A 27,144-nucleotide genomic window follows, 5' to 3' on the forward strand; every position below is an offset into this window, starting at 1 on the left:
ATACAAAAGGTACAGTAAAAATCACTTTCAATTTTCTGATAAAATGATATTTCATTGATTTTTTTACCATTCGCTATGTGGGAATGCTGCTCGCATATGACGTCATTAATCAAATACCCGGTAATAAAATTCTAATAACTTAATTCTTTGATGGATTTTTCTAAAACCGTCTGCAATATTTTTTATTATTTTTCTGCTATTCTTCCAATAAACTTTTTGTCAGGGTGAACTTTCCCTTTAATAGACCATGGCCTAAGTTAAGCCGGAGTTCAGAATATGGGCCTTAGAAATTCTTTAATGTTTTAAACCAGCGGGGATCGAGGATAAAAAAAAACAGATGGGACTCATGAAATCACATTTTAAAATAGAGGAGTGCATAAGACAATTTTCTTAGATTTAGTTATATATAAGAACCATGTACAAGCTGAATGAGTGATTCTCAAAATATCGAGGGGGTGGGCAAGCCCTACAAAATTGTCCTGCCAATGTAAAATGAAATGAAAAAGTTAATTTTGGGATAGCAACCGAATAGAAACATTTACTTGCTAAAACCTTCAACATCTTACTTTTTTCCACATTCACCAAACAACCCAACAACCAATATCTGACTCAATCTAACAACAATCGGAAATGAACTCTCTACATTAACATGGCATTCATTTCCTCAATATCACTGGATTAAGAGAAAACAAAAACAAATAGAGGAATAGCATCAAGGATAACAGCTAATTTGCAGAGTGCCTTTTTGGCTAATGCATGTATCACTAAAACTGTTGTCAGTACTCTCGAAGGAGGAGTACATGTACATGCATTTCGTTTTGGATTAATAATAGAACTATTGAGTAGAAGAAATTTCTACTCTTCAACTCAATCCTTCACCATGATGAACCTCTTCCACATCAATAGAACTATCATTTTCTTTTTTATAATTCATTCATTTCCAACATAACAAAATAAAAATATAACATAAAATCATTAAATAATATTTACATTTGATGGAGGAACTGAAAATCAACAGTGTAGATATATCATTTCTTGTTTTTCAGACAATTTAAAAAATTTTGTTTGAGAGGCAGGCAGCACCAGGTTATTTTGATGAAGGGGGGGGGGCATGATGGCATAAATGTAACATAATGTATTTTGTCCTCAATGGAATATGAGAGTTGTGAAACAAGCTATGCTCTCTTCTTTCTACTTTCTTTCTTTTTACTTCCCACTTGTTATTTTTCTCCCCCTTTTTTTCTTCGCTACTTGAAAAATCAGCAGGTTCTTCACGACTTGGAAGACCATGGGGCCAGTCATCCCACCTGTGGCACTACCCTGGGAGCAGCAGTAGCTGTTTTGTTCCTGTAGTATAAGTAGTGCTAGTAATTGTTCTTCTTGTTGTAGTACTGGTATTGGTGGTAATAGAGTAGCTTTGCAGAAACATTAGAAAGAGTTATAGAAACACTATTAGAAGTAGTAGCAGCAGCAGCAGCAGTAGTAATAGCAGTGGTGGTAGTAGTAGTAGTAGTAGTAGTAGTAGTAGTAGTAGTAGTAATAGCAGTGGTAGTAGTAGTAGTAGTAGTAGTAGTAGTAGTAGTAGTATTAGTAGTAGTAGCAGTAGTAGCAGTAGTAGTAGTAGTAGTAGTAGTGGTAGTAGTAGTAGTAGTAGTAGTAGTAGTAGTAGTAGTAGTAGTAGTAGTAGTAGTAGTAGTAGTAGTATTAGTAGTATTGGTAGTAGTATTAGTAGTAGTAGTAGTAGCAGCAGCAGTAGTAGTAGTAGTAGTAGTAGTAGTAGTAGTAGTAGTAGTAGTAGTAGTAGTAGTAGTAGTAGTAGTAGTAGTAGTAGTAGTAGTAGCAGCAGTAGTAGTAGTATTAGTAGCATTAGTAGTAGTATTAGTATTAGTAGTAGCAGTAGTAGTAGTAGTAGTAGCAGTAGTAGTAGTAGTAGTAGTAGTAGTAGTAGTAGTAGTAGTAGTAGTAGTAGTAGCAGTAGTTAGAATAATAAACTTTTGTTGTGGTATCCTCAATCCAACTCCCTTCCCTCAACATCTTTTATAAATGACATATTTTCCCACGTAAATCTCAATCATGGTCCCGTTGCAGAACGAGTTGCAATCAATCACAACTCTAAAAATCATGCACAACTGGATTATCAACCAATCAACAACGCACATTTGGGACTTGTGATTGATTTTTTTGCTTGCGTTTAAACGCAGAACCAACACATACATGCAATAACCATCAACCAAAAAATTGTAACTACTGAATATTATCGCTGAATATGACTTTATACCCCAATCACACTTATTCTGAATCAGCAGGAATCGAGCAGAACCAGCCGGAATGAAGAACTTTCAAAATTCGTGCCATATTCGGGAGGGAATTTGAAAATTTCACTACTTTTGCAAAAATGTCGTTTGAATACTTAGAACGTCCTTTGATCCCGCCTCGAATGATTCTTGCACATTCCGGGTGTATTGACTGTCGAATGCAGCTCGAATACAGTCGGAACACAGGAAGAATATTAAGAATGCTGTTAGAATGCAGCAAGAATATTTAGAATGCAGTCAGAGAGCAGTCAGAATGCACTTCGAATGTCGTTCGATATTTCTCCACTTCGAATGCACTTCGAAAGTTTTGAACATGAGCAAAACATTCGGGCCGGTCACAAGAATGGACCCGAATGTCTGAAATGCACTCAGAATGCAGTCAGAATTTTTAGAATGCGCTTCGAATATCCAGGAATGTACCAAGAATTTTCATTCCGACGGCATTCCGGCTCATTCCGCCTCTAGTGTGACGGGGGTTTTACAGATAGCAGTAGATGTTTTTCTCAAAACACTGGTATCCATTTCTGATTTCCCTTTTAATGATTTCTTGTTTAATGGTTTCCTGCTAATGGTTTCCTTTAATGAAAGGTAATGACCTCTCTCAATGTACATGTAATCTCAACAGAAATGCAATCGATACCCTGTGTTATCTCAGTTTGCAATATGCTATGTCTGTCGAAAGCCCTATCTGGTTGCTAATGAGGGGTATTACTGATTCCTGATGTTAGGTTTCGAGTTCCCTATTAAAGCCATCTAGGTAGGCTGTAGATGGCTCTAAAATATGTGAACCAATCTTCAGTGATCCACTATAATGAGTTCAGTTTAGTTAATACCTACTACCACCATTACTACTACTACTATTACTACTACTACTACTACTACTACTACTACTACTACTACTATTACTACTATTACTACTACTACTACTACTACTACTACTACTACTACTACTACTACTACAACCACTATTATACTGCTGCTACTACTACTACTACTAATACTACTACTACTACTACTACTACCACTACTACTACCACTACTACTCCTACTACTACTCCTTCTACTACTACTACTACTAATACTACTACTACTACTCCTCGTACTACTACTACTACTATCTCAGTTTGCAATATGGTATGCTGAAAGCCTATCTTGTAACTAACGAGGGTATGTATGACCGATTCCTGATATGCAGCTGTCACACCTAACAGACTAACTACAAACCGACCATCGAGTAGAAATTGGTAGTAACATAAAAGCTTTTTGTCTGTCTGAAGTCTGTTCAGCCGGTGTGACTGTAACATTTATAGTCTGACAACAAAAAATAGTTGTACCTCAATGAGTATGGAGTCTGCCTTCTGTATGGAGCTCCTGGAGTGAGTGAGCTTGAGACCCCAGTCAGGTTTCCAGTAGTACACCACCAAGAGAAAGAATCCAGCCGTGATGGCCCCCAAGAAATAGACCAGGATCAACCGGAGGAGACTACGCTGGTAGCCGATGCATATCTGGGATTGGTGATGAGAAGATTAAGAAGAAAATGATTATTTGACCTAGATTTACATGTAATCACAAAAAAGTTTATGTCCCTTCTCTTTTTGGCCTCCTACTTCCTCCCCTAGCTCCCCCTTATCTGCACCCTCTAAAAATGATAATGATGGTGATAGTGATGATGACGATGATATGATGGTGGTGGTGGTAATGGTGATAGTGATAATGAAGATGATGATGATAATGGTGAGAGTGATAATGATGATGATGATGATAATGATGGTGAAAATGATGATGTTGATGATAATGATGATGGTAAAGATGATGATGATGGTGTTGATGACCATATTGATGACGGTGACGACGAGAGCAATGTTGATTCTAATGACAACACACTTACCAGCTTCTCATCTCGATCCTCTTCAATGGTATACTTTGTCACCTCACCCGTCCCCATCGTCTTCTCATAGGCACTGCACAAAAAGAATTTTGAAAAGAAACATCAATGTTAAGACTAATGCACAGTGACTTGGTCAGTTTATGAAGTGAAGTATTAAAGACTTGAGAAAAATGAAGGTTGGACGTACAAGGATGATCATTTTATGGAATTGCCCAGTAGAATAATGACCATAAAATTACAAACATAAACAAATGAGAGACGTCCTCAATAGCGAGTATTGAGCGAAGTTCCATTCTAATGTACATGTACATATATGCCAATAATGCATTCATTGATTGTTATTGAAAAGGTAAAAAAAATGTCACAATTACTGCAAATTTTTTTTTTATTATAAAATTCTCCAGGAGTCGTGTGTGAATTATCAGATGACCTTGCAAATGTATGGTATCTTCAATTTCAAAGAAAAACGTTTTGAGAATATATTTAGTCAGTCTTTACCGAGGTGAAATGAAATGTTTTTATTATTCTATAAAGGAACCTGACGTCACACATGAAAGTCCAGGGTTTAAAACCTGGCATGGCAGTCATGCCCTTGAGCAAGGCATTTTAGTTATGCTGCTTCTTCACATCTTTCGAATGGTGAAGTTAGAGGTTGGTCCTTAGGTCTGGGACTTTCGGGTATTTTTGTCTTCGGGTACCTGTGGTAATTTTCGGGCGGGTACCCGAAAATCATGTCGCATGAAATATGACTGGTGGAAAAACCCTATAGGTGACGTCATCCAGCCACTGCGCCGCATGAATGAAAATATAGTAAGCATGCGCAGCGCAAGCCTCCCGTGCCCCACGCAGTATTCCATCAAAACAAGTCTGCAATACTCTGTCACCTCGTACCGAAATCGACCTAGAATTCCACTTTCCTATATTTATATTAATTATGAAAGGTATTCTTGGAGGATCGGTTTTCTCACCGATACCACACAGGTAAGCAAAGTTTGATTACTTCTTGCTTTTCCGTCAAAATCTTACGAAGTAGCGTCGATATTACATCGTGTTCGTGAGTTTGTAGAATCTATCGCTACATGCACAAAGTCAATTGATTTCCGGGTAGTTTCGGAGCGCCGAATGCGCCAGCCAATCACGATCGTGTCACCATAAGGTGTATCGCTAATCAGAACCACAATGCATTATGGGATCAAAAATGGGGCCCCCTTTTCGATCCCATGATGCATTGCGCGATTCTGATTAGCGATATTTTTGTTTTATGATGAACTGAAAATGGTAACACGAACGTGGTTGGCTGGCGCTTCGTATGCTCAAACTGCAAAAGAAACATGGCGACAATCGAACGATCTCAGTCACATCATCACTTGAAAAACTTGTATATTTATGGATATTTCAAGATTAATTGGTGAGTTTCAAAATGAGACTTGTGTACTTTTGTGATGAGTTACAATCATGTCTTACACTACACAATACAAATCAAATACATATACGTTATACTGGTAAGCAATTTTCGGGTATCGGGTATTGATTTTTCTACCCGGGTACCCGAGGCTTCCGGGCGGGACCCGGGTACCCAGGTTTTAGTCCCAGCCCTATTGGTCCTAGACATAAATAATCATACATGTATCTGACTGATAGAAATACATGTAGATGTCAAAACCATAAGCATTTACATGTACCTTGACAGCCAATTAGAACTCATCATGTAGCGTCCAATATTTGGGAGGTTTCTTATAATATTCATACCTTGGAAGTACATGTAGGCATTAAGTTTTACAAAAACTTATTTGCCTAATATCATTATTGTAATATTGTTCATTCTAGCGTACATAATTTTACTCTGAAGGGTGTGAGTCCAAAGGCTTCAATATATGGGTCATTTCATGGGGTTGGGGCAATTTTTGTGCCATACCAGAACTTCAAAAAAAGTGTCTCATGTAAAGAAGGCCAATGTATGCCTAAAATTACCAGCAAAAATAAATGGTGTCTTACCAAGTTTTACTTCTCAAGCACCATGATATATTGCAGATTCACACCTGAGATTGTTATACCAATGTGATGTCCATGTAACGGTGGTAAAACTTTGGATTTGTTTTGCAGCAAATCCATTAAAGATCCCCAATTTCCAACCGAATTACTATGATTGAACATCATCTTTAAATTGACACATCAAAACTTAACCTCAATTGAACTGATCTTCTCTGTGAAATGAAAAAGTTGATACCATCGTTACATGGACATCACACGATTTTGTTGCCCCAACCCCATGGAATCACGGTTGAACCATACCTGGGTTTAATAAAATTTGCAATATCAAACACATGTTCACAAACATATATCCAGCCAGAAAACAAATTTCATGCCATTCAATATCTATTTTGTGCACGATTGATAATATATAATTGAATTAAACCCCTTTATCTACTGAAAAACAGTTCTCGGATGAATAACTTACAGCCTTCCCCTTCTACTTACATTCCGCAAAAAAACTGAAAATGTTTAAAGGGGGATTCACGCTCTGTATGATGTCAATATTTGGAGGAAGACTTACAGTACTTAGAAACACACAATGGTAAAAGTTTGAAAGAAATCAGACAAGAAATATGATGGTATGGCTGTTTTCAAACTGAAATCCAAAGGAATGTGTACAGTCTGCAAGCACAGACTCATGTTGGACACTTCAACCAATAAACCAAGTCTAGAATAAAGACTAGATGCCAAACTCTGGCCAGCCAAAGTACGTCGTGAATCTAGTCTCACTACTTCAGACTCTGCATTATGCACTTTGTGATTTGCGAAAACTGGGGTCTGTGCCTGGAGACTACATTAGCCTGTGTACTAACAAGCTTAAATAGCCAAATTGGTTCACTAAATAGTAACAAGTGGAAGGGACAACTATCCCATTTTGTCATGAACTTTACATTGTCAGGCATTTGAGGTTTTCGTTGAGGTAAATGTACCTCAGGTTTTCCTGAAAGCAGTAAAGTATCAAACTAAAACATACCTACCTGTACATAATATGCATACTACGTCCTCATAGAAGATAGAAAACACTCTAGATAGAAATAGGTTTAGACATTTTAATTTCATGCAATGGGACAAAAGGAGTTTAAGATGCCCCTACCCTAAATCGCAATTACATGGCCCATTCGAAGTTTCCATACATGTAGGTAAAGTGATTGCAAATTTTTTCAACCTCAATTAAATAAATAACGTTATCATGACATTATTGATCTTTTTTTTTCAAACTTTCCCATACTTCCTTCTCTGATTTTTCTTTTCTTCTTTTAGGTTCAACATTTAGGTGGTTTCAAACCGCCTCGATCATAAGAATCCCCGTTAAATTACGAGAACTTTTTAAGGCTAAAAAATACCCATTAATTATTCCTGCATTCACACCGCCCCGAAACATACCCTTCGGGATAAGTTCCTGAAGTTACGAGCATGCACAGTATGGTCTGTATAAGCAGGCAAGGCGCGAGATTCAAAATCACTAGCCCAGCAGCCACCCACGACGCCCGCGCCCAACGACACGCTGGGCTAAAAGTTCCCGTAAATTGCTTTCACATTGCCAAAATACCTGCGAGGCTGCGACCTTGGAAAAATCCCTGCGAAAGTTCTCGTAATTTCGCCAAGTACCTACTATTTAGCGGGTATTTTCTTTCGGGGAAATTACGCGTAGTTTGCTTTCACATTACCAAAATACTTGGTATTTTCTGATCGGGGTAAATTTCCCGATCAGAGAATACCTGGAACTGACGAACTTCGAGGCGGTCTGAAACCACCTATTGTGGGTGGATTCTGCTGTATAATCTTTACATTCCCACCTGTAAACAGAGAAAAGGTGACCTATAAAACATTGAGGTGAACTTGAATGGACCTGAAAATTTACAAAGCAAACTTGAGGCAAACAGGGAAGGAATGATCTTGCTTCTTTTGTGATTGTTTCCATTCGCTTTCAGGACTTCGTGAAATGGATGCAAAAATAACAAATAATGTGGAATCTTTCTTTGAAAAATAAGCCAACTGAAATGAAATAATGAAAAAAATGTGATTTTATGTAATAACATAAGAAAACGGAAAGTGGGGATGTGACATCATCAGCCCACCTAATTTCGTTTTCACAAAATATTGCTAAACTTTAAACTTCAATTCAACAACTTTATTATTTGTTATCCAATTTTGATGAAACTTTTGGCATTTTGCTCAGTGAATTCTACTCTATGTATTAAGATATAAATATTTTCAGCCCGGACCATCCCTTTAACACAGAAAAGGACTACTCTTCCAGGTACTTATAATTATGTTGTTTTGTGATACTACAATTTCTGTTTTGTTTGGAAGCCGAGGTCTGCCATCCATTTGGTATGAAAACGACAAACCTGTGATGTCTTTAAAGGACAAGTCCACCCCAACAATAAGTTGATTTGAATAAAAAGAGAAAAATCCAACAAGCACAGCACTGAAAATTTCATCAAAATCGGATGTAAAATAAGAAAGTTATGACATTTTAAAGTTTCGCTTAATTTCACATAACAGTAATATGCACATCCTGGCTGGTATGCAAATGAGGGAACTGATGACATCACTCACTATTTCTTTTGTATTTTATTATATGAAATATTTTAATTTTCTCCTCATTGTCAAGTGATACAACGATTAATTCCTCCTTGAACATGTGGAATTGGCATTGTTTAATACTATATGGTTCAGTCAAGTTGGTCCTTATTGTCAAATCTATAAAAAATGAAATATTGTATAATTCAAACAATAAAAACAAAAGAAATAGTGAGTGATGGACATCATCGACTGACTCACCTAGTTGTGCATATCACTGTTTTGTGAAAAATAAGCGAAACTTTAAAATGTCATAACTTTCCTATTTTACATCCGATTTTGATGAAATTTTCAGCACTATGCTACAGTAGTTTGATTTTTCTTTATTTATTCAAGTAAACATTTTCCTGGGGTGGACTTGACCTTTAATGTAATTTATCACTGTTTAGAACTTGAATAAAGTCATTAAAACAACCAACAACCAGAGAACGGATATAAGAAGTGTATCACAGAAATGGATGATACAAAAAGGAGTCATAAAACTGATGGAAACATTCGGCTACTTTAATTCGATCAATCTCGTAAAACCCATGTCAAATACGGAAAAATTCACTACCTCACCTTTCTAGCAACAGTCATTAAAAGTCATTAAAACAACCAACAACCAAAGAACGGATATAAGAAGTGTATCACAGAAATGGATGATACAAAAAGAAGTCATAAAACTGATGGAAACATTCAGCTACTTTAATACGATCAATCTCGTATAAAAACCCATGTCAAATACGGAAAAATTCACTACCTCACCTTTCAAGCAAAAGTAATTGCCTCTCCTTTCTAAGAGCACTAAAATCGTGAGACCTACCGCACTCAAACACAGCAAAGCTACTGACAGGAGGCGACAAAAGTAACCTAGCCTCTGCTTGGATGTAAATAATAACTCCAGAGTCCAAACCCCTTCTTTTATGTACCATACAATCACAAAGGGATCTTATACCAGTTGAAATGTACACAGGTATGATGTGTATATAAAGTATGGTTCCCTACTGTTACAGGATAATGTATTTTTTTATTCATTTGGGGTGGATGGAGAGGGACTCTCAAGGCTAAAAGGCTCGTAACATTTCATGACAATGAATACAAGGAGAGAGAGAGAGAGAGAAGGGGGAGGGGATCTATGCTAATAATATTTGGTACATGTAGTCCATTCTTTGATACGTTTGATATGCACATATACAGTGCATCCCACAAAAAATGAAACCGAGATTTATCGATGATTTATCATAACTTAATAACAAATACAATAGACAAGTGACCTACCATTGTAAAGCTAATACCCCTTTCATACTGCCCTCTTCATTTTTCACCGGTGAACTTCACCGGCAAACTTCTCCGCCTCGCATTCCTCACTTCCCCGGCGAAGAAAAAAATGTACCCTTTCGCACTGACATTTCTTCCCCGGCGAAAGTCAACAGGCGATTGCAGAACAAACGAAAGAAAATTGTAAAACATGACTTCTTACCTATTACAAAAAGGTATCAAAAAAATAATTATAACATATTTTGGAAGTATTACGATAAGAACAAACAATATCACCTTGTTTTTATATTTTAGCGCATTTTATACATGTAAAAAGTGCTTTTTAATAAATATTGTTAGTAAAAAAAAATTATGTTCGAGGGTATCTACTTGGCCATAGCATTCAGCTGAGCTTGCAACTATCGCACGCGGAATCTCGGTACAAGGGACTTCGGGAGAGAAAAAAATTGACCTCCGACGTCATTAAAGAGGAGAAGTTCTCCGGTTTGCTTTCATACTGGCCTTTTCACCGGCGAACTTCGCCGGTGAAACAATTTCGCCGGCGAAGTTCTCCACCTCAAGAGGTGGAGAAGTTCACCGGTGAAGTTCTCCCGTGTACCTTTCATACTGGACACTTTCCCCTTCGCTGGCAAACTTCGCCGGTGAAGTTCGCCGGTGAAAAGCGCAATATGAAAGGGGTATTAGAATCTCCTCTTTCTTCTGAAATTACTTAGACTATTTCTCATTCACGCATGAGTGAGCAAAAACAATTTGAAGAGGGGATACCAAAAAGTCACTTGACGGGCTGTATCTGGGTTTCAAAAAAAAAACCACATTTTTAGAAAATTCAATATCTGCTCTTTAATTTGATACCTCAATTACAGAAAATGGTCAAGAAATAACAGAGTTCTGGTTACTTGAAATAAAGCTTGAATTTCAATAATTTCATAAAATTAAGAGGCTTTACGGGCTAGCGTTCCGAGTCACTCAACACTCCGTTTTGTTGACAATCAGCCATGCGTTAAGTCTTTTGTTAACCGTGTGATAGCTTCTGTGGGAAACCGGTGAAAACATGTTTATTTAATGAAATTATGGAAATACAAGCATTGTTTCGAGGGAACAGAACTTTTTTACTTCTAGACCATTTTCATGTGATTAAGGTATCAAATAAAAGAGCAGATTTTGAACTTTCTAGGAATATGATTTTCTTTCTGAAAATTCAGATACCCCCTGCCAAATTAGTTTTGGCATCCTTTCTTCAAATTGTTTTTGCTCACTAATACGTGAATGAGGAATAATCTAAGTAATTTCAGGTGAAAGAGGAGATTCTAAGCTTTACAATGGTAGGTCATTTGTCTATTGTATTTGTGATAAAGTTATGGTAAATCATCGATAAATTATCTCGGTTTCGTTTTTTCTGGGACGCACTGTACAATGTATATGCACATTTCCCAAGACTATATTCTTATATGTACAATCAATTCTTGTGATAGTTCATATTTGGTTTCACCATTATTGTTACATACCAACAGTTACCTGAAGGGCTAGAGCAAAAGTAAATGTAATTTTAACACGGTAGTAATTTTCCTTTTATTGCTGGAATACTACACAGGGAGTGCAAAATGCACATCAGGGAAAAAAGTAAGCTTAGAAAAAATACTTTATTTTTCTGTGGGCTACTTGCCCAGTTTTTCTATAAAATTGTATTACAGTTTACATGTACATTGGACCCTACAGGGGTGTATGTGAATTTCAGGGGCTCTTTCTCAGTTTTCCAGGGCTCTTTAGGGCATTTCAGTGCGTATTCGTCTGAGCCCCCATTTAATTTTTTTCCCTTGATGCACATGAATTGTGGTTGATAACTAGTCTGCTGTGCAAACCCTTCACTCGAGTAAAGGGTCTGAATTGCAGCCTACTCATGCCTTGTGTACTGAAGGCCCTCTCGCTCAGCAAGTTTTGTATGTGCTAGTCTTTGCGTGGAGGCACACTTGTTGATCAAAGTTCCAATCAGGGTCTGTGCCTGCAGACTAGATGATAACCAGAATTTGATGACCAAAGAAATATCCTTTTGCTCTTCTTCTTTCCCAGCCTGGTCCTCTTTCTGTCACACTACCTTAATCCTTTACATTCCACCTCTCTCTATCTTTGTCTTCATCTTTCTTTGAGCCCCCCCCCCCATCAGTGGCATGCATAATTTTATTCAGACCTCGGCCAGGGGGCCAATGCCATTACAAAGTGAACACCATGCTCAAATACAAAAGCTAAAAAGGGTTGTTTTTCATGGCCGAATGGAATATACTGAAAAGGGTTATCAAAAGTGCAAAAATGAGGAAAATTCTGTACTTTCAACTGCCTGGATACTTATTTTACAGTAGTAATTGTCTTCAGATTTCCACCCTAGCTGATGAAAAATAATATTTGAGGCAAAGTTTAGGGTGGACATAACAGCATGATAAAATAGTAGTTTATATTGCCCTCTGATTGAAGATAATGCATTGTGTGAGGCAGGCAAAAATTATTAATTTTTAAAAAAATCTTTGTAGGCTCCTTTACGCAACTGAATCTGCAACATTGGATAAGCTTTAACATTGCAATTAATGGGGAATATGGGGGCTCTTTTTTCAAGGGCTCTTTTGAACATTTTGGGGGTGAAATTGTCCTGAGCCCCCATGTAATTTCTCTCTGTGTGGGGTCAATTTTGAATGTGCATGTATGAACACGGTGGCCACATGATAATAACAGAAGCCACCCCACCCCCTGGTCCATTTGATGATTCACTAAACATGTAGACATTATTACAATGTCTTTCACATTTTAAGGTATGTGCATACTTGAATTTTATTTTATCATAGTGCCATATAACTTTTTAATATACCCAGTATATGTTTTTTTTATAGGAAATCAAAAAGAATCACAATATTTAAAATAGATGCTATAAATGCATGCTAACAATATAAAAACCAAAACATAAAAAGAATACAACTTTAAGTGCAATATTATCACTTCATGTGATATCAAAGTTATGATAATCAAACCTGAACAGCCCTTAACATTTGTCAACAAGTTAGATTTCAAAATGCAGGACACAAAAATGCTAATTCTACTTTTACAGGGGAATGACACCATTGAAGCATAATGTCATTCACCTGTAGCTGCATTTTATTTCATCTTAGTCTCATGTATTTTTTATATATGTTTTTTTATAAGAAATAAAAAAGAATCACAATATTTACAATAGATTGGCATGCTAACAATATAAAAACCAAAAACATAAAAAGAATAAAAATTTAAGTGCAATATTATCACTTCATGTGATATCAAAGTTACGATAATCAAACCTGAACAGCCCTTAACATTTGTCAACAAGTTAGATTTCAAAATGCAGGGCATAAAAATGCTAATTCTACTTTTACAGGGGAATGAGACAATTGAAGCATGATGTCATTCGCCTGTAGTATGTGCATAGCTGCATTTTATTTCATCTTAGTCTCATATATTTTTTTATATATATGTTTTTTTATAAGAAATAAAAAAGAATCACAATATTTACAATAGATTGGCATGCTAACAATATAAAAACCAAAAACATAAAAAGAATAAAAATTTAAGTGCAATATTATCACTTCATGTGATATCAAAGTTATGATAATCAAACTTGAACAGCCCTTAACATTTGTCAACAAGTTAGATTTCAAAATGGGGGCATAAAAAAGCTGATTCTACTTTTACAGGGGAATGACACCATTGAAGCAGGGAAGTGTTATAACACTTCCCTGATTGAAGCATATGTGAATATAAACTGTGCAATATTATTGCTTCATGTGATATCATCCCGGGGGGGGGGGGGGGCACTTCCATTGACGAGTAGATACCATGCGCAACCATGGGGTCTCGAAAAGCCCCCTAAACACGTATTTTCCATATTCTGAAAATGCACCCCTTAACAAGTATTGGCGTGTGAAACCCTACCCTTAACAAGTATTGGAAACAAAACGATACTCTTGGCAAGTATTCCCTGAATTGAACCCCTTAACAAGTACAGCAATATTTTAATTATGTCACGACGTCGGTTTTACCTTTACCTACATCATTGGGTTTAGTACGGTCCCACCTCCCACACCTCACCTTGCGCAAATCGTACTCTAAACACGTAGTGTTGACTGTTGCAGGGCAAAAAGTATATATCCTTTTTAGTCTTATTTTTTTATACCCTCGCAAATTTGACCCTAAACATGTAGCTTTCTTAGCCAAAATAGATACAATTTTTTCATTTTAGTGTTTTTGACACCCTTACTACATTACGTACGTAACGTGGCCGATCTTGAAAAAGACATCCTTTTTACGTGTTTTTTTGGTCGCGCATGGTATCCACTCGTCAATGTAAGTGGCCCCCCCGGGATATCATCAAAGTTGGGATTTTTTAATTCATTATAAACATACATTATTTGTAAAACAAAATGAGTCAACATGTTATGCATTCAAGAGCAGAGCTTTAAGATTTCATAGTGGGGGGGACAGAAATATTGCTAATTTCTACCTTTTAAAGAGCAAGAAAACTGGTGCTATATATGAGCATTATTGTTGACTCATGTGACATCAAAGGTTTAAAGGGGAATCCAACCCAAATAAAAACTTGTTTTTATAAGAAAAAGAAAAATCAGACAAGTTGATAGGTGAAAGTTTGAACAATATTCGACAAACAACAAGAAAGTTATGATTTTTTAAAAGTTGTAAATATTGGTAATCACTATACCCATGGAGACTTTAAATTGGCCGCATATGGGATGTCATAGTGATGTAAGGCAAGGACTACTCTTCCATGTACTCCAATACATATTGTGGCTAAAATGTCATTTTCCCAAAAAGTTTTATTTCAAATTATATTTTTCTTTCATCTTGACGACATAAAACAATATACCTGGATTATATTTAGATTACTGCCCCAGGGGAATGGGTACTTAAGAGAAAACCACAAATCCCTGATAATAAAGTACATGGCCTATGGGAAAGTTGTCCTTGCCCCTTATCATAATTTACTTACCCAGTTGCCAATTTGAAATCTACATACTATTAGTGATCTCAATTTAAAAGCAGCTATAACTTTCTTATCCCTTGTCCGATTTCTTTCAAACTTTCGCCATTCTATTTAATTTATTTTTCTCCTTCCCAACACAACATTTTATGGCAAAGGCTGGATTCCCCTTTAATCAAAACCAAATACATAGATATGGATATGATGAACTACTTTGAACAGCCCTTGAAATGTGTAAACAAATCAGGGATTCAGTTGCAGCACATGTACCCCCCCCCTTAAGGAAAATTTCATCTTTGAAGCCTGTACGAGGTACACTTCTGACATCAAAGTTATAACAATCAAATGCATCAATATGGAATATCATAAAGCCTTAAAAGTGCCCCAAAAGCAACAGGATTCCAGGACACAGGAAAAGGATTTCATAAAAGGGGTGGGTTCTGAAAAGTTGATAATTTCTTCTCTTAAGCAGAGCAAAGTATGAAGCTTACTGTACACTTGGTCATAGAAAAGAAAAGCATTGTAGCTCTGACCATAACAATGCAAAACTGACACAAATAGTGGCACCTCAAATTTTCAATTGATCTACTGACCGCTGGTCACTCACTTTAATCAGACCTTACAGGTGTAGGCCTATATTCAATTCCCATCTTATTAAACTATACTTGACCGTACAAAGTCCAAATATTACATCTATTGACGATATACAGTAACCTCAGTTATATAAAACTTGTCATATTTCAGGTTAATAATCCCCATCATTGTGCAAAAGATTTATGTCCAGGGTGTGTCCTTTGCCAAGATTATAATCTTTTTCAATACCAGACTTTTATACTTTTCACTCTATTACCCTACTTCGATACCCAGTCTACAAGGGAGGGGGTGGACACTGCAATTTCAAAGGGGACACAATGCTTGAACACAAAAGGACATTAAACAAGTTATCTTTCAAATTTTAACAGGGGGGATGATGTACACGTGGGCAGTGAAAACTGAAAAGGGTATCAAAATTGGCTAAATCAGGAAAAAGGGATCTGCTTTTCAACCTTGGATACATGAAAAAATAATTCATCCTATCATGAGAAAAAGAATATTTGAGGCATCATTTTAGCCAGGGTCGGGGAAAACACGACAAAGATATTTTTATTAGGTTATTAAATGTAGGGATGATTACTTATTTACATGTAGGGTCCACTTCTAATGACTGTGCCCCCCCCCCCCCCTTCACCTAGTATGCAAGCACAGACCTTTGGTTTTGTAATTCACATAGTGAATAGGCCTAATGCAGAGTCTAAAGCAGTGAGACTAAATTCAATTACTGTGGCTAGTCTGCAGGCACAGACCCTGATTGAAACTTTGATCAACAAGTGTGTCTCCACGCAAAGACTAGCACATACAAAACTTGCTGTTTCAATTGACATAAGTAGGCTGCAATTTAGACCCTTTACTTGAGTGAAGGGTTTGCCCAGCAGACTATACTGTGACTGCATCTATATCTTGATGCAGAGAGTTTGGAATCTAGACTTCATTCTAGACATATGGTATAGCCTAATTGGTTAAAGCTAAATGAAAGTAGTTGCAGTAAAACACTAATTTCGTGAGAAAGTCTGTAAAACCAAGGTTAAGTATGACTATATCATCGTGGATCTAGATCTGGTACAGTTACATAAATTGAACTTTGTGACATCATAAAATCTAAGCTGAAATACAATCACACTGAAGATCGCCAACACAGATAGGCACACGTGGGACAGTGTATTATTATTGCTGGAATAAAGACCTGACGGAAGTGACCGAAAAAATACACTTTTTTTGCTTATTTCTCAGCAATTACACAATTTCTTCCAGAATCCTTTGGCACATATTTTTTATTCATACAAACAGACACTTGGGTGGTCATTATATTAGATTCTGTAAAAAGTCATTTTGAGATCGTTACCAGAACTGGAATTTATCTTTGAGTGTCAAATGTGAGTCTGTGCTTGCATACTACCCCCCCCCCTAACTCAGGTACCAAAATATCTTTCTGTGGCACTATGAGATTACTGCAAAAATGAAATTTCAGCGAGCCGTGTCGTGTGCAAATGTAGAAAACCATGTCAAAATCAAAGCAAGTGTTTCATAGTACAGGTATGCCATTAATGAAGTTACGGATGAAAAATCTTTGGAAAAACAAGTTGGCAGTTCATGTATCCTTTGTTGGTAAGTCATGCGTACAGGTAAACAGCTTTTTCAAAAAGCACCCCCAGGGTAATTCACTTTGAGGTGAAATCTTCTTTACTCAGTGATAAAAAATATGAATTTTCTTCAACAATTTTGAGGTTATTGTAAAAAAAAGAGTGTGCTAGGAGTGAAAAGGTGAGGACAAGTACAGATGCACATGATGGTAAATGTGTAAATTATTGAGGACAGTGGCGTAATGAGGGGGCTAGATATAAGCCAGCGGGTAAAAATGTCGACAATTTTAATACAAATATCAAATTTTGTGATAGATTTGACATAATATTCAGAATGTAATAAACATATTACACTCTTCTCTCTTTTTTTTCTTGATTTTTTTAGGGGGGCAAGCACCTCACAATCCCACTATTTGTGCACCATTAGTTGAGAAACTAAAAAGTGAAAACAATCGAGATATAGAGAATACACACACGTTTCTTCCTCATTCTTAAATCTGCTTTATTTGAAGAAATCCTGTTTGTGACAATTGGGGGGGGGGGGGGGTAAAGTGAGGTTAAAGGGATGGTCCGGGCTGAAAATATTTATATCTTAATACATACATGTAGAGTAGAATTCACTGAGCAAAATGCCAAAAATTTCATCAAAATCGGAAAACAAATAATAAAGTTATTGAAGTTTAAAGTTAAGCAATATTTTGTGAAAACAGTCGTCATGAATATTCATTAGATGGGCTGATGATGTCACATCCCCACTTTCAGTTTTCTTATGTTATTACATAAAATCATAATTTTTTCATTATTTCATACATACTTGTGTGAATAATATGTCTCCCTTATAATGAAATAAGTTGCAGCAATAAATATCTAATGCACTAAATCAGTTGTCAATCCAATTTTTCTAGTTCTTGGAGGAAAAAATTTGAATAAACCTAATTTCATATAATAAAATACAAAAGAACAAGTGGGGATGTGACATCATCAGCCCACCTAATGAATATTCATGACGACCGTTTTCACAAAATATTGCTAAACTTTAAAATTCATAACTTTGTTATTTGTTATCCGATTTTGATGAAATTTTCGGCATTTTGCTCAGTGAATTCTACTCTATTTATAAATACTTTCAGCCCCGACCATCCCTTTAAAAGAGCTTTAAACCTGTTTTGAATATCATCAAATCCTTCAAAACAAAACTTATAGGGAAAATATGTTGCTATGAACTTGTTTGCTTCATCCCTGGACTAAAGTCTGAGAAATTTCCAAGTCCTGTGATTGAAGTGCTCATAGGATTGGTCTCTGACATGGCAACAAAATCCTTTGGAAAGCTTCGAGTTCCATTTGATTGCTTAAAATAGTTATTAAATACATGGTCCTGTTGCTTGGCTTGGCAATCTATCTGGTTGCGAAGAATCAGACCTGAAGCAAAGACCAAGACTACCTCCGACAAGTTTTGAATTTCGAGAAAACAAAAGACAAGGATAACGCTCTTCAATGGTTGATGTACAGGGTATGCTTTTAATTTTTTGCTTACATGATATTGTAAGTAAGAAAGTTAAAGAAAATTACAGTTGCAACTAGTTTCACAGATGATAATGATGATGATGACCACGATGATGATCACGTTGATGACGATGATAATGATGTTTATGTTGTTGATGTTGATGATGAAGATTCATACAATGATGAATAGGATAATAATAAAATAACTAAAATGAGAACTAAAACTACAACAACTAATAATGAAGGTATATATATAATATTTTTCAAATTAAAATTACTGGTAAATAATGTACATGTATGCATCAGAACAAACAAAGAGAACACATTCATTCCTCAAAGCATTTCACTTCAGGGGGGTGTTTCACAAAGATTTAAGTATGACTTAAATCGCACTTAAATCCCTACGCGTAAATGATATGCAACGCGCAATCTTATTGATCAATACGCAGTAGTGCGCGTCCTCTTGGCATGATCTGACCAATGCGGTCAAGCCTTTTATACCGAGCGCAACTATGCATTTAAGTGCGGCTGTAAGTCATACTTAAATCTTTGTGAAACACCCCCCAGAGATTATACACAATCTGATATGAAGGCAATATCTGATAAAGTGATAAAACTTGTACAAGTTTAGGCCCACAGGTATACTCGCACAGTATATACTTAGGAAGTTGGAACCATCCACATTGGAATGAAAAGGATGCGCACTGCTTATCTGTTTCAGGGGCTTTTAGATTTGGGAATCGAATATACATGTCATGGATCGCAGTTCCTATAGCAGTACACAGCTTTTACAAGGTCGATAATCGATTTTATTTTGGTCCTCAAATTGGTAACTATCGTTGATTTTCTATCCATTGTTTTGAAGAAAAAAAAACACAATAAGGATAGAAACAAGAGTCAAAATTAATGATTGAATAAATGAATAATACAGTACATGTGTATTTGATTTAGATAGCGCCAAATCCACTCAGTCGAGTGCTCAAGGCGCTATTCAAGAATTATGAAGGAAATTGAGAAGAATTTTAACAATGTTTTTTGAGGGGCTTTTTTTTCAGTCTAAATCTTTTTTAATGAATTCAGGAAGACTGTCCCAGAACTTAGAGGAAGAGTGGACAAATGATCTTTCCCCCAGGATAAGGAAACGTTTGGGGTAACAAGAGATCTAGAAGAGGAGGAACCGAAACATAACATAAGGATGTTAAAAGGGTGTAGCTTTTAAAGGTCACCCTAAAAAAAAGTTTGTTGTAAAAATAGCAAAAAAAATAATAAAAACATCTAGGTGAAGGCTTGAGGAAAATCCATCAAGGATTAAAAAAGTTATTAGAATTTAAAATTTTTGATTTGTGATGTCATAAAAGAGCAGCTGCCCCATATATATAAAATGAATACATTTCAATTTTTTAATGGTTCGTGATGACTTATTTTTGTTTTCTTTTTAGAAATGGTGTGAAATGATTTGTCTATTGATGTACTGATGGTACAATGTACAGTAAAAACCATTCCCAATTTTCTGAGAAAATGTAATTTCATTTATTTTTTATATATGATAAGTAGGAAAGCTGCTCACATATGACGTCACAAATCAAACAATTAAAATTGTAAAAACTTTTTTATTCTTTGATGGACTTTTCTCAAACCTTTGGCAATATTGTTTATTATTTTTTCTGCTATTTTCACCATAAACTTTTTGTCAGGGTGAACTTCCCCTTTAATTAATGAACTGAGATATTGTGAAGATCCATGCACACAGTGAAAAGCTAACAACAAAATCTTTAAAATAATGCATTGCTTTACAGGGAGACAGTGGCCTAGTGTAAGGACTGCAAAATTGGGAGTAATGTGGAAATAATGATGACATACAGATACAAATACTGCTGGTCATTAACATAAAAAAAAGAGAATACAGATAAATATGAATATAAAGTGCTTAACAATAAAATTAATTGGCAACTTACATGAATGCAGAACCGAAGCAGAACTAAAAATCTGCAATGCTAATGCCATGTATGGACGCAGCAAAGTGCCCTTTTATAAGTTAAGGCTTTGATAGGTGTTGAATTGAAATCCCTGATCAAATTTGAAGGGCCAACATTCGCAATGTGAGTCAAACAACAGGTTCCAAGTTCCAACTATAGAGGGCAGTATTATTGTATAGAGGAAACTTTCAATCAAATGCTCAATATCAACAATACAGTGGTTGCCTTACCTGTGTGAACTTTTCACTGAAGGTGAAGAGTTCCTAAAATAATAGATTTTAAAAATATTTCAGGAAAATGTATAGTGATAGAGAAACGAGCAAATGAAAATCAGAAAAATTAATGACAAATACCTGTCCAGTTATACTGTGGTCCTACATGTTGTTTCTTGTGTTAGTTACACCAGGAAAAGGATGCAGTAATGAAATGAATATTTTCCAGCAAGCCTGAATTATTTGAATGACCCTTTATTGTTCTAATTATGATTTCTGGTGTATGATAACCACTTTTATGATTGCTTCCAACCATTTCCTATGGAAATTAGATTTCTACACAGTACTACACCAGAACTCGTTGTAGGCTTTAAAGGGGAGAAAATCCAGCAAATATTAAGAAAGTTATTATAATTTTAAGTTTTTGATTCATGTGATGTAATATGTGAGCCGCTGTCTCATATTATGTGGTATAAAAAGCATCAATGGTTCATGATGACAGAAAAAAAATCTTTCAGGAGCATGTGTGCAATGATCTATCTGTTGATACATGTATACTGAAGGTACAATAGAAACAATTTTCATTTTTTAAAGAAATTATAATTCATGTTTTTTTTATTTTACCACAAAATATATAAGCCAATGGAGCAGCTGCTCGCGTACATGTATCATGTATGACGTCACAAAGCAAAAGTAAATTAATTCTAATAACTTTTTCAAATATTTGATTGATATTTCCTCAAACCATAACATCTTGTTTTTAATTCTACTATTTTTACATGAGACTTTTTTTGTCAAGGTTAACTTCCCTTTTAATGGACCAACCAAAACTTTAGACAGGCTCCAATTATACAGTGCGTCCCACAAAAAACGAAACCGAGAATTGTCGATGATTTATCATAACTTAATCACAAATACAATAGACAAATGACCTACCATTGTAAAGCTTAGAATCTCCTCTTTCATCTAAAATTACTTAGATTATTTCTCATTCACGCATGAGTGAGCAAAAACAATTTGAAGAGGGGATACCAAAAAGTCACTTGACGGGCTGTATCTGGGATTCAAAAAGAAAACCACATTTTAAAAAGTTCAATATCTGCTATTTAATTTGATACCTCAATTAAATGGTCAAGAAATAACAAAGTTCTAGTTATTTGAAATAAGGCTTGAATTTCAACAATTTCATAAAATGAAGAGCCTTTACAGGCTAGCGTCAAGACTCACTTGACTCTCTGTTTTGTTGACGATTAAGTCTTTTGTTAACCGTGCAATAGCTTCTGTGGGAAACCAGTGAAAATGTTTATTTAATGAAATTATGGAAATATAAGCATTTTTTCGAGGGAACAGAACTTTTTTAATTCTTGACCATTTTCTGTGATTAAGGTATCAAATGAAAAAGCAGATATTCAAATTTTTATAGGCATAAGATTTTTTTTTTTTGAAATTCAGATAGCCCCCGCCAAATGAGTTTTTGGTATCCTTTCTTCAAGTTGCTTTTGCTCACTCATGCATGAATGAGGAATAATCTAAGTAATTTCAGATAAAAGAGGAGATTCTTAGCTTTACATTGGTAGGTCATTTGTCTCTTGTATTTATGATAACGTTATGATAAATCATCGCTAAATCTCGGTTTCGTTTTTTGTGGGACGCACTGTATAACAGGATACAAATTATAGGTTAGATGTATCTTTCACAAAAGTTGCATTTATGACAGTATCGAAGACAGTATCTGTAGACAGAGCTGCTGACCATATTTGTGAAAAATCCTGTTCTTTATTTCTTTTTATCTTAATTTCAAGCCTTAAAAAAACTTTGAAAACATACCAAAAATCATTCTTATAAGTTTAAAAAATCCTATTTCTGGGGGAAAAATTGTATCTAGCGTCCCTTTCCCCTTCAAAATCATAATAAATATGATAAGGTCCTACTAATCAGCAGCTCTGTAGACTGTATAGACTATTTTAAAGTTGAATTAAGAAGGGGGTGAGTTTCCATAAATATAGGTTCTACATACAATATATAGTATATATAAGTTGTTCAAAGTTCAAACACATAGCATGTCACAATAATCCTCTGCCTTCTCGATATTTTGCTTTGAAAGTCTATGAAATTAGCCACCTGTCAGAGCCCGAGAGACGAGTGTACAGAAAAGTCACTCGGAGTGTGACGTCACCGGGGGGAATTTAGTATAAGAGGTGCCTGAATGTCATACAGAAATGCTATGCAGAGAGAGAAAGATATTTTACAATTTTTTTTCAAAGCAACTCAAATCAAACAAATAGGACTGATATGTACAAATCTTTACTTTCCCTGTATAAAAAACAGTATGAATAACCACCATGAACTCTTCAATCATGATGTAAGATAGCAAACAGTGAGTTATTGAATGATATTTTCACTATTTCTCATTTATTTTATCACGATGTTCAATCAAGTGAGTAGCTGGAAAGTAATTCCGGCGGCTAGCTCAGCGCGCGCTGAACGCATAATACTAGTACACACAACACCCAGGCATTGAGTGTACTGTTATGGTCTGGTATGTCGACTTAGTTCATGGCCGTGCAGCGATCCCCTGGCGTTTTTTTTCTTCTTTTCTTTTGTCTTTGACTCCACTTTTATATCCTCTGGATCATTTCCACTCATAGCTCATTCCACAGAACAATCTTGAACCAAACGTATAGTATTCTTTCTCGGCCTTCTGAGTTGTTTTCTATATTTAATTACGCTAGGGGTCACCGTCACACATACAAACGCAATTCGGAAGTGAGTTGAAGACAGAAAGATATATAGTAATTAGTATACATCTCTATGGTTGAAGACAACAAGAACGGTACGGTAGCTCGACAGCTAGCTGCGCCTGAGCGGGTGGCCGGTCGGCACAAAGCAATTCCGCAACCAACTGTGTTTTTTTGCAAGAGCCGCGTCACACGCGGATAAATATGTCATAATAACACGTCTGCTACGTTATCGACTGGTGAGAAGATCTCGATCAAATTTCATATTATTCACCTTGAAATTATTCCTTTAGGGTCTATGGTATCATTCTGAGGGAATTCACATATTTGGAATAATAGTACGGCCACAAATATTTTAATCATTTCCTCTTTGCAAGTTCTATGGCTCGCAGATACAACTTCAACTGCAGTTATTCCATATGAAGGAGTACGTGCATAGTACACAAAACGGCACTGCCTTGTTTACTAAACCGGGACCGAATACCCCCCGGTGACGTCACACTCAAAGAACACCCGTCTCGGTAGGCATTGCAGGAGCGAACTCAGGGAAAATGGGTACGGATAAATCGTTCAAATTCACTATTTTGAAAAAAGAAAATGGGGGGTCGAATCACCTATTAGTGTTTGGGGGGTTGTAAGGTTGCTATTAATGTAAATATCTCAATATTTGGAATCGTCTTCTTAATTCAACTTTAAGTATAAGGTGATTAATGTGAGATTAACTTCTAGCAAAAAGATGACTTCAAATCTTTGATTATTAACTATACAAGGCCTACATGAAAGACGCAACTCTGACCATAGGGTCCATGCTCTGACTTTGGTAAGGTGCCCATCCCGGGGGGGGGGGGGGGGGGGTACTCGACCAAAATATTGGTACGTGTGTGCCGTGGGCGAGACAAAAACCGGGGGCCTTTCGCCAAAATTGTAGCTCATTGTGGCGGATCAATGCGACCGGAACGGCGTAACGAAAAATATGCGAAGCTTTGTAGCGGATTTTTCTTCTTTCCTCTCCATTAAAAGAAAATGATATGCTTCGGAGCGGCTTTCTTAGTTCTTTTTCTTAATAAGATGAAAATGCTATGCCCTGGAGCGGAAATTTGAGTGTAAAATGGGGGTCCCCTCCGCGGCACATACCCACTATGCATTATATACTGAGTGCCCCCCCCCCTCGGTGCCCATTTAAAAAGTCATACAGTGTAGTAGACAGGAATAACCGTCGTTTCTGGGGATTTATTCAACAATTTCTGACATTTTACTGTAATCCCCATTTACCGACGGTAGGGTGTACGTGTGGGCTCGCATGTGTTCTCATTCCCTCCCTTTTGTCAATTCACAGTCCAAAGTTTGATGTAATTTTACACATCGAATTTACAATCTAAGGATGTATAAACAACAAACTTTTAAAACTTGACATTCTGATGTTTAAATACTTTAAACGATATAGATGAAAAAGGCATGAAAAATATACTTTACCGATGTTTAATTGGGTTGAACACGATAAAAATGGTCAAAATGGCAGCCAAACTATAAAATATTTACAAACGAACGTCAACAATCACGAATGTGATATCGATATTGCTTTCGATATTATACGATCTGCTCCATATGCGAACGAAACCGGAGATAAACGATACTAGTTATACTAGTACTAGTACTAGTTATAATCGCGATATATCGATTCGAGACATTAAGTTAATAACGATAATGACGTCATTCAAGATGGCAACTTGCAAGAAAAACCGTCAGGTCAGGTGAAAATGTCTTCTTAGATGACAGATTTCTCAATCATCCAGAGGATTTTTTTCAATAACTCCGGCCCAAGGTATGCAATTACTTAAGTTATTTATATTTCCCTGATAATGGATTAAACCATGAAACTTTCAATTTTGCTTAAAAAACAGTTTTAAATCGCGATCTATAAAACGCTAGTTCACTATACGTTGGCTGTAGGTACGGGGCCCCATCCCCTTCAGTCTATGTATGGTGAGTGGAGCCAACGTAGTTCAGCGGAACAACCAAAATACAGAGACTGAAGCTTTTGGTCTAACAGTGTAGGTGACGAAAAATTGTTTCCTACTAGATATGACTGTCTATTATCTTGGATTTACCTCTTTTCGACCCTACATGTAAAGTAACACAAGAAATAAATTTTAGCAAGCTAGTTGTCTACGGTAAACAGACATATTTTTGCCTTGAAACTGAAATAATTGCAAGACAAGAATTCATCAAGACAAGAGGAATGTAAAATGACCTCCACTCCAGGGACCAGGCCACTAACTGCACAAATCCCTCCTTTGAATATCCAAAGAATGAAGAGGACCTTAAATCCCTTATTACATCTCTGGTAACCAGCCATTCATACAATAGAGAAATATTTCCACAAACACATACACGTCAATGGGGAAACTGTCTTGCACTGTACAAAAGAAGGATCCCACATCTCTTTCTCACACTCACAGTCAACACACACACACGCACGTAGATATACATGTAGATCGCGATCGTAGGATACATGATCATTCACATGCGCATGCAAACTCAATCAATATCTTGTCGAATGGATTTTAAAATACATGGATAAAACAAGCTTTTCCTCATATAGAAATGAAGTAACTCGTCTCTCATACTTACTATGGACGGTCTGACACCATGATTTGTTCTCTTTTGTCCAACTTGGCATAATAAATCGTCTCAATCTGCTTCAGGAGATGTGCCAGCATGCGAGCATGCGGGCAGTAGCCAGTATATAGTACGGTACTATAGTATTTGCAGTTCTAAAATTGTTATGTTTACGTTTTGTATGTTGTATGTACACGTGATGCAATTCATTCATTCATATCACATCTCGCGCGCGCCTGCTCCTATGTATGGGCTACTGCACCACGTGGTACTCGCAATATTGAGTTTTTAAAAGTATGTATTATTTGACCCGGGTATTTGAAGAAAAAAATGCAAGCAGGGCCAAATACATGGACCTATCCACGGAGGATTATTCTATTGTGCTGAGCATTGTCACAGCACCCCCAGTAACAATAGATAATCCTCCGTGGTAGGTTCATGGCCAAATACAGTACACGATTCTGATTCGTTTAAAACCACTTTTAAACCACATTACGTTTGATTTGGAACTGAATTTGATAACACTTTAGGGGTGACTAAGTAGGCCCGCAAGCATTCGACTAGAAATTGGGGGCTCGATTGTGACAAAGGGAAATTGAATCGTGAACAGCACACTGCCCTATCTCGATTAATAAAATATTTTGGTTGTATTGACTTGAAAAACGGCCCGGGAGTTTTAATCAGTTTTACACATATAAATACGATCGATCGATATATCATTTTTTTTTAATGCAAGCGCGAAGCGCACGAGCTGAAATTAATGATGATTATGACATGAAGAAGTGTTTTTCTTTTGAAATCGTGAAACGAATCTTGGCCTAATAA

The 27,144-nt window shown here is 36.3% G+C and overlaps 1 protein-coding gene across 2 annotated transcripts in view; it reads right to left on the bottom strand.

The window, feature by feature from the left end:
• LOC129276677 (polyamine-transporting ATPase 13A3-like) overlaps positions 1-20,870 on the bottom strand; it is a 60,968-nt gene extending 40,098 nt beyond the window's left edge. The window contains exons 1-3 of one of the 2 annotated variants that reach the window (XM_064109762.1): positions 20,730-20,870; positions 4,204-4,276; positions 3,650-3,820 (exon numbers count right to left, since the gene is read on the bottom strand). In XM_064109762.1, coding sequence (XP_063965832.1) covers positions 3,650-3,820; positions 4,204-4,260 — 228 coding nt within the window. In that variant the 5' untranslated portion in view covers positions 4,261-4,276; positions 20,730-20,870. Of the gene's footprint in view, positions 1-3,649; positions 3,821-4,203; positions 4,277-9,570; positions 9,723-20,729 lie in introns of those variants that run through there. The other variant, XM_064109763.1, reaches the window with a different exon arrangement.
• Between the last annotated feature and the right edge of the window lie 6,274 nt (positions 20,871-27,144).

Source organism: Lytechinus pictus, chromosome 14, assembly GCF_037042905.1.
Source record: "Lytechinus pictus isolate F3 Inbred chromosome 14, Lp3.0, whole genome shotgun sequence".
Classification (NCBI taxonomy): Eukaryota; Metazoa; Echinodermata; class Echinoidea; order Temnopleuroida; family Toxopneustidae; genus Lytechinus; species Lytechinus pictus.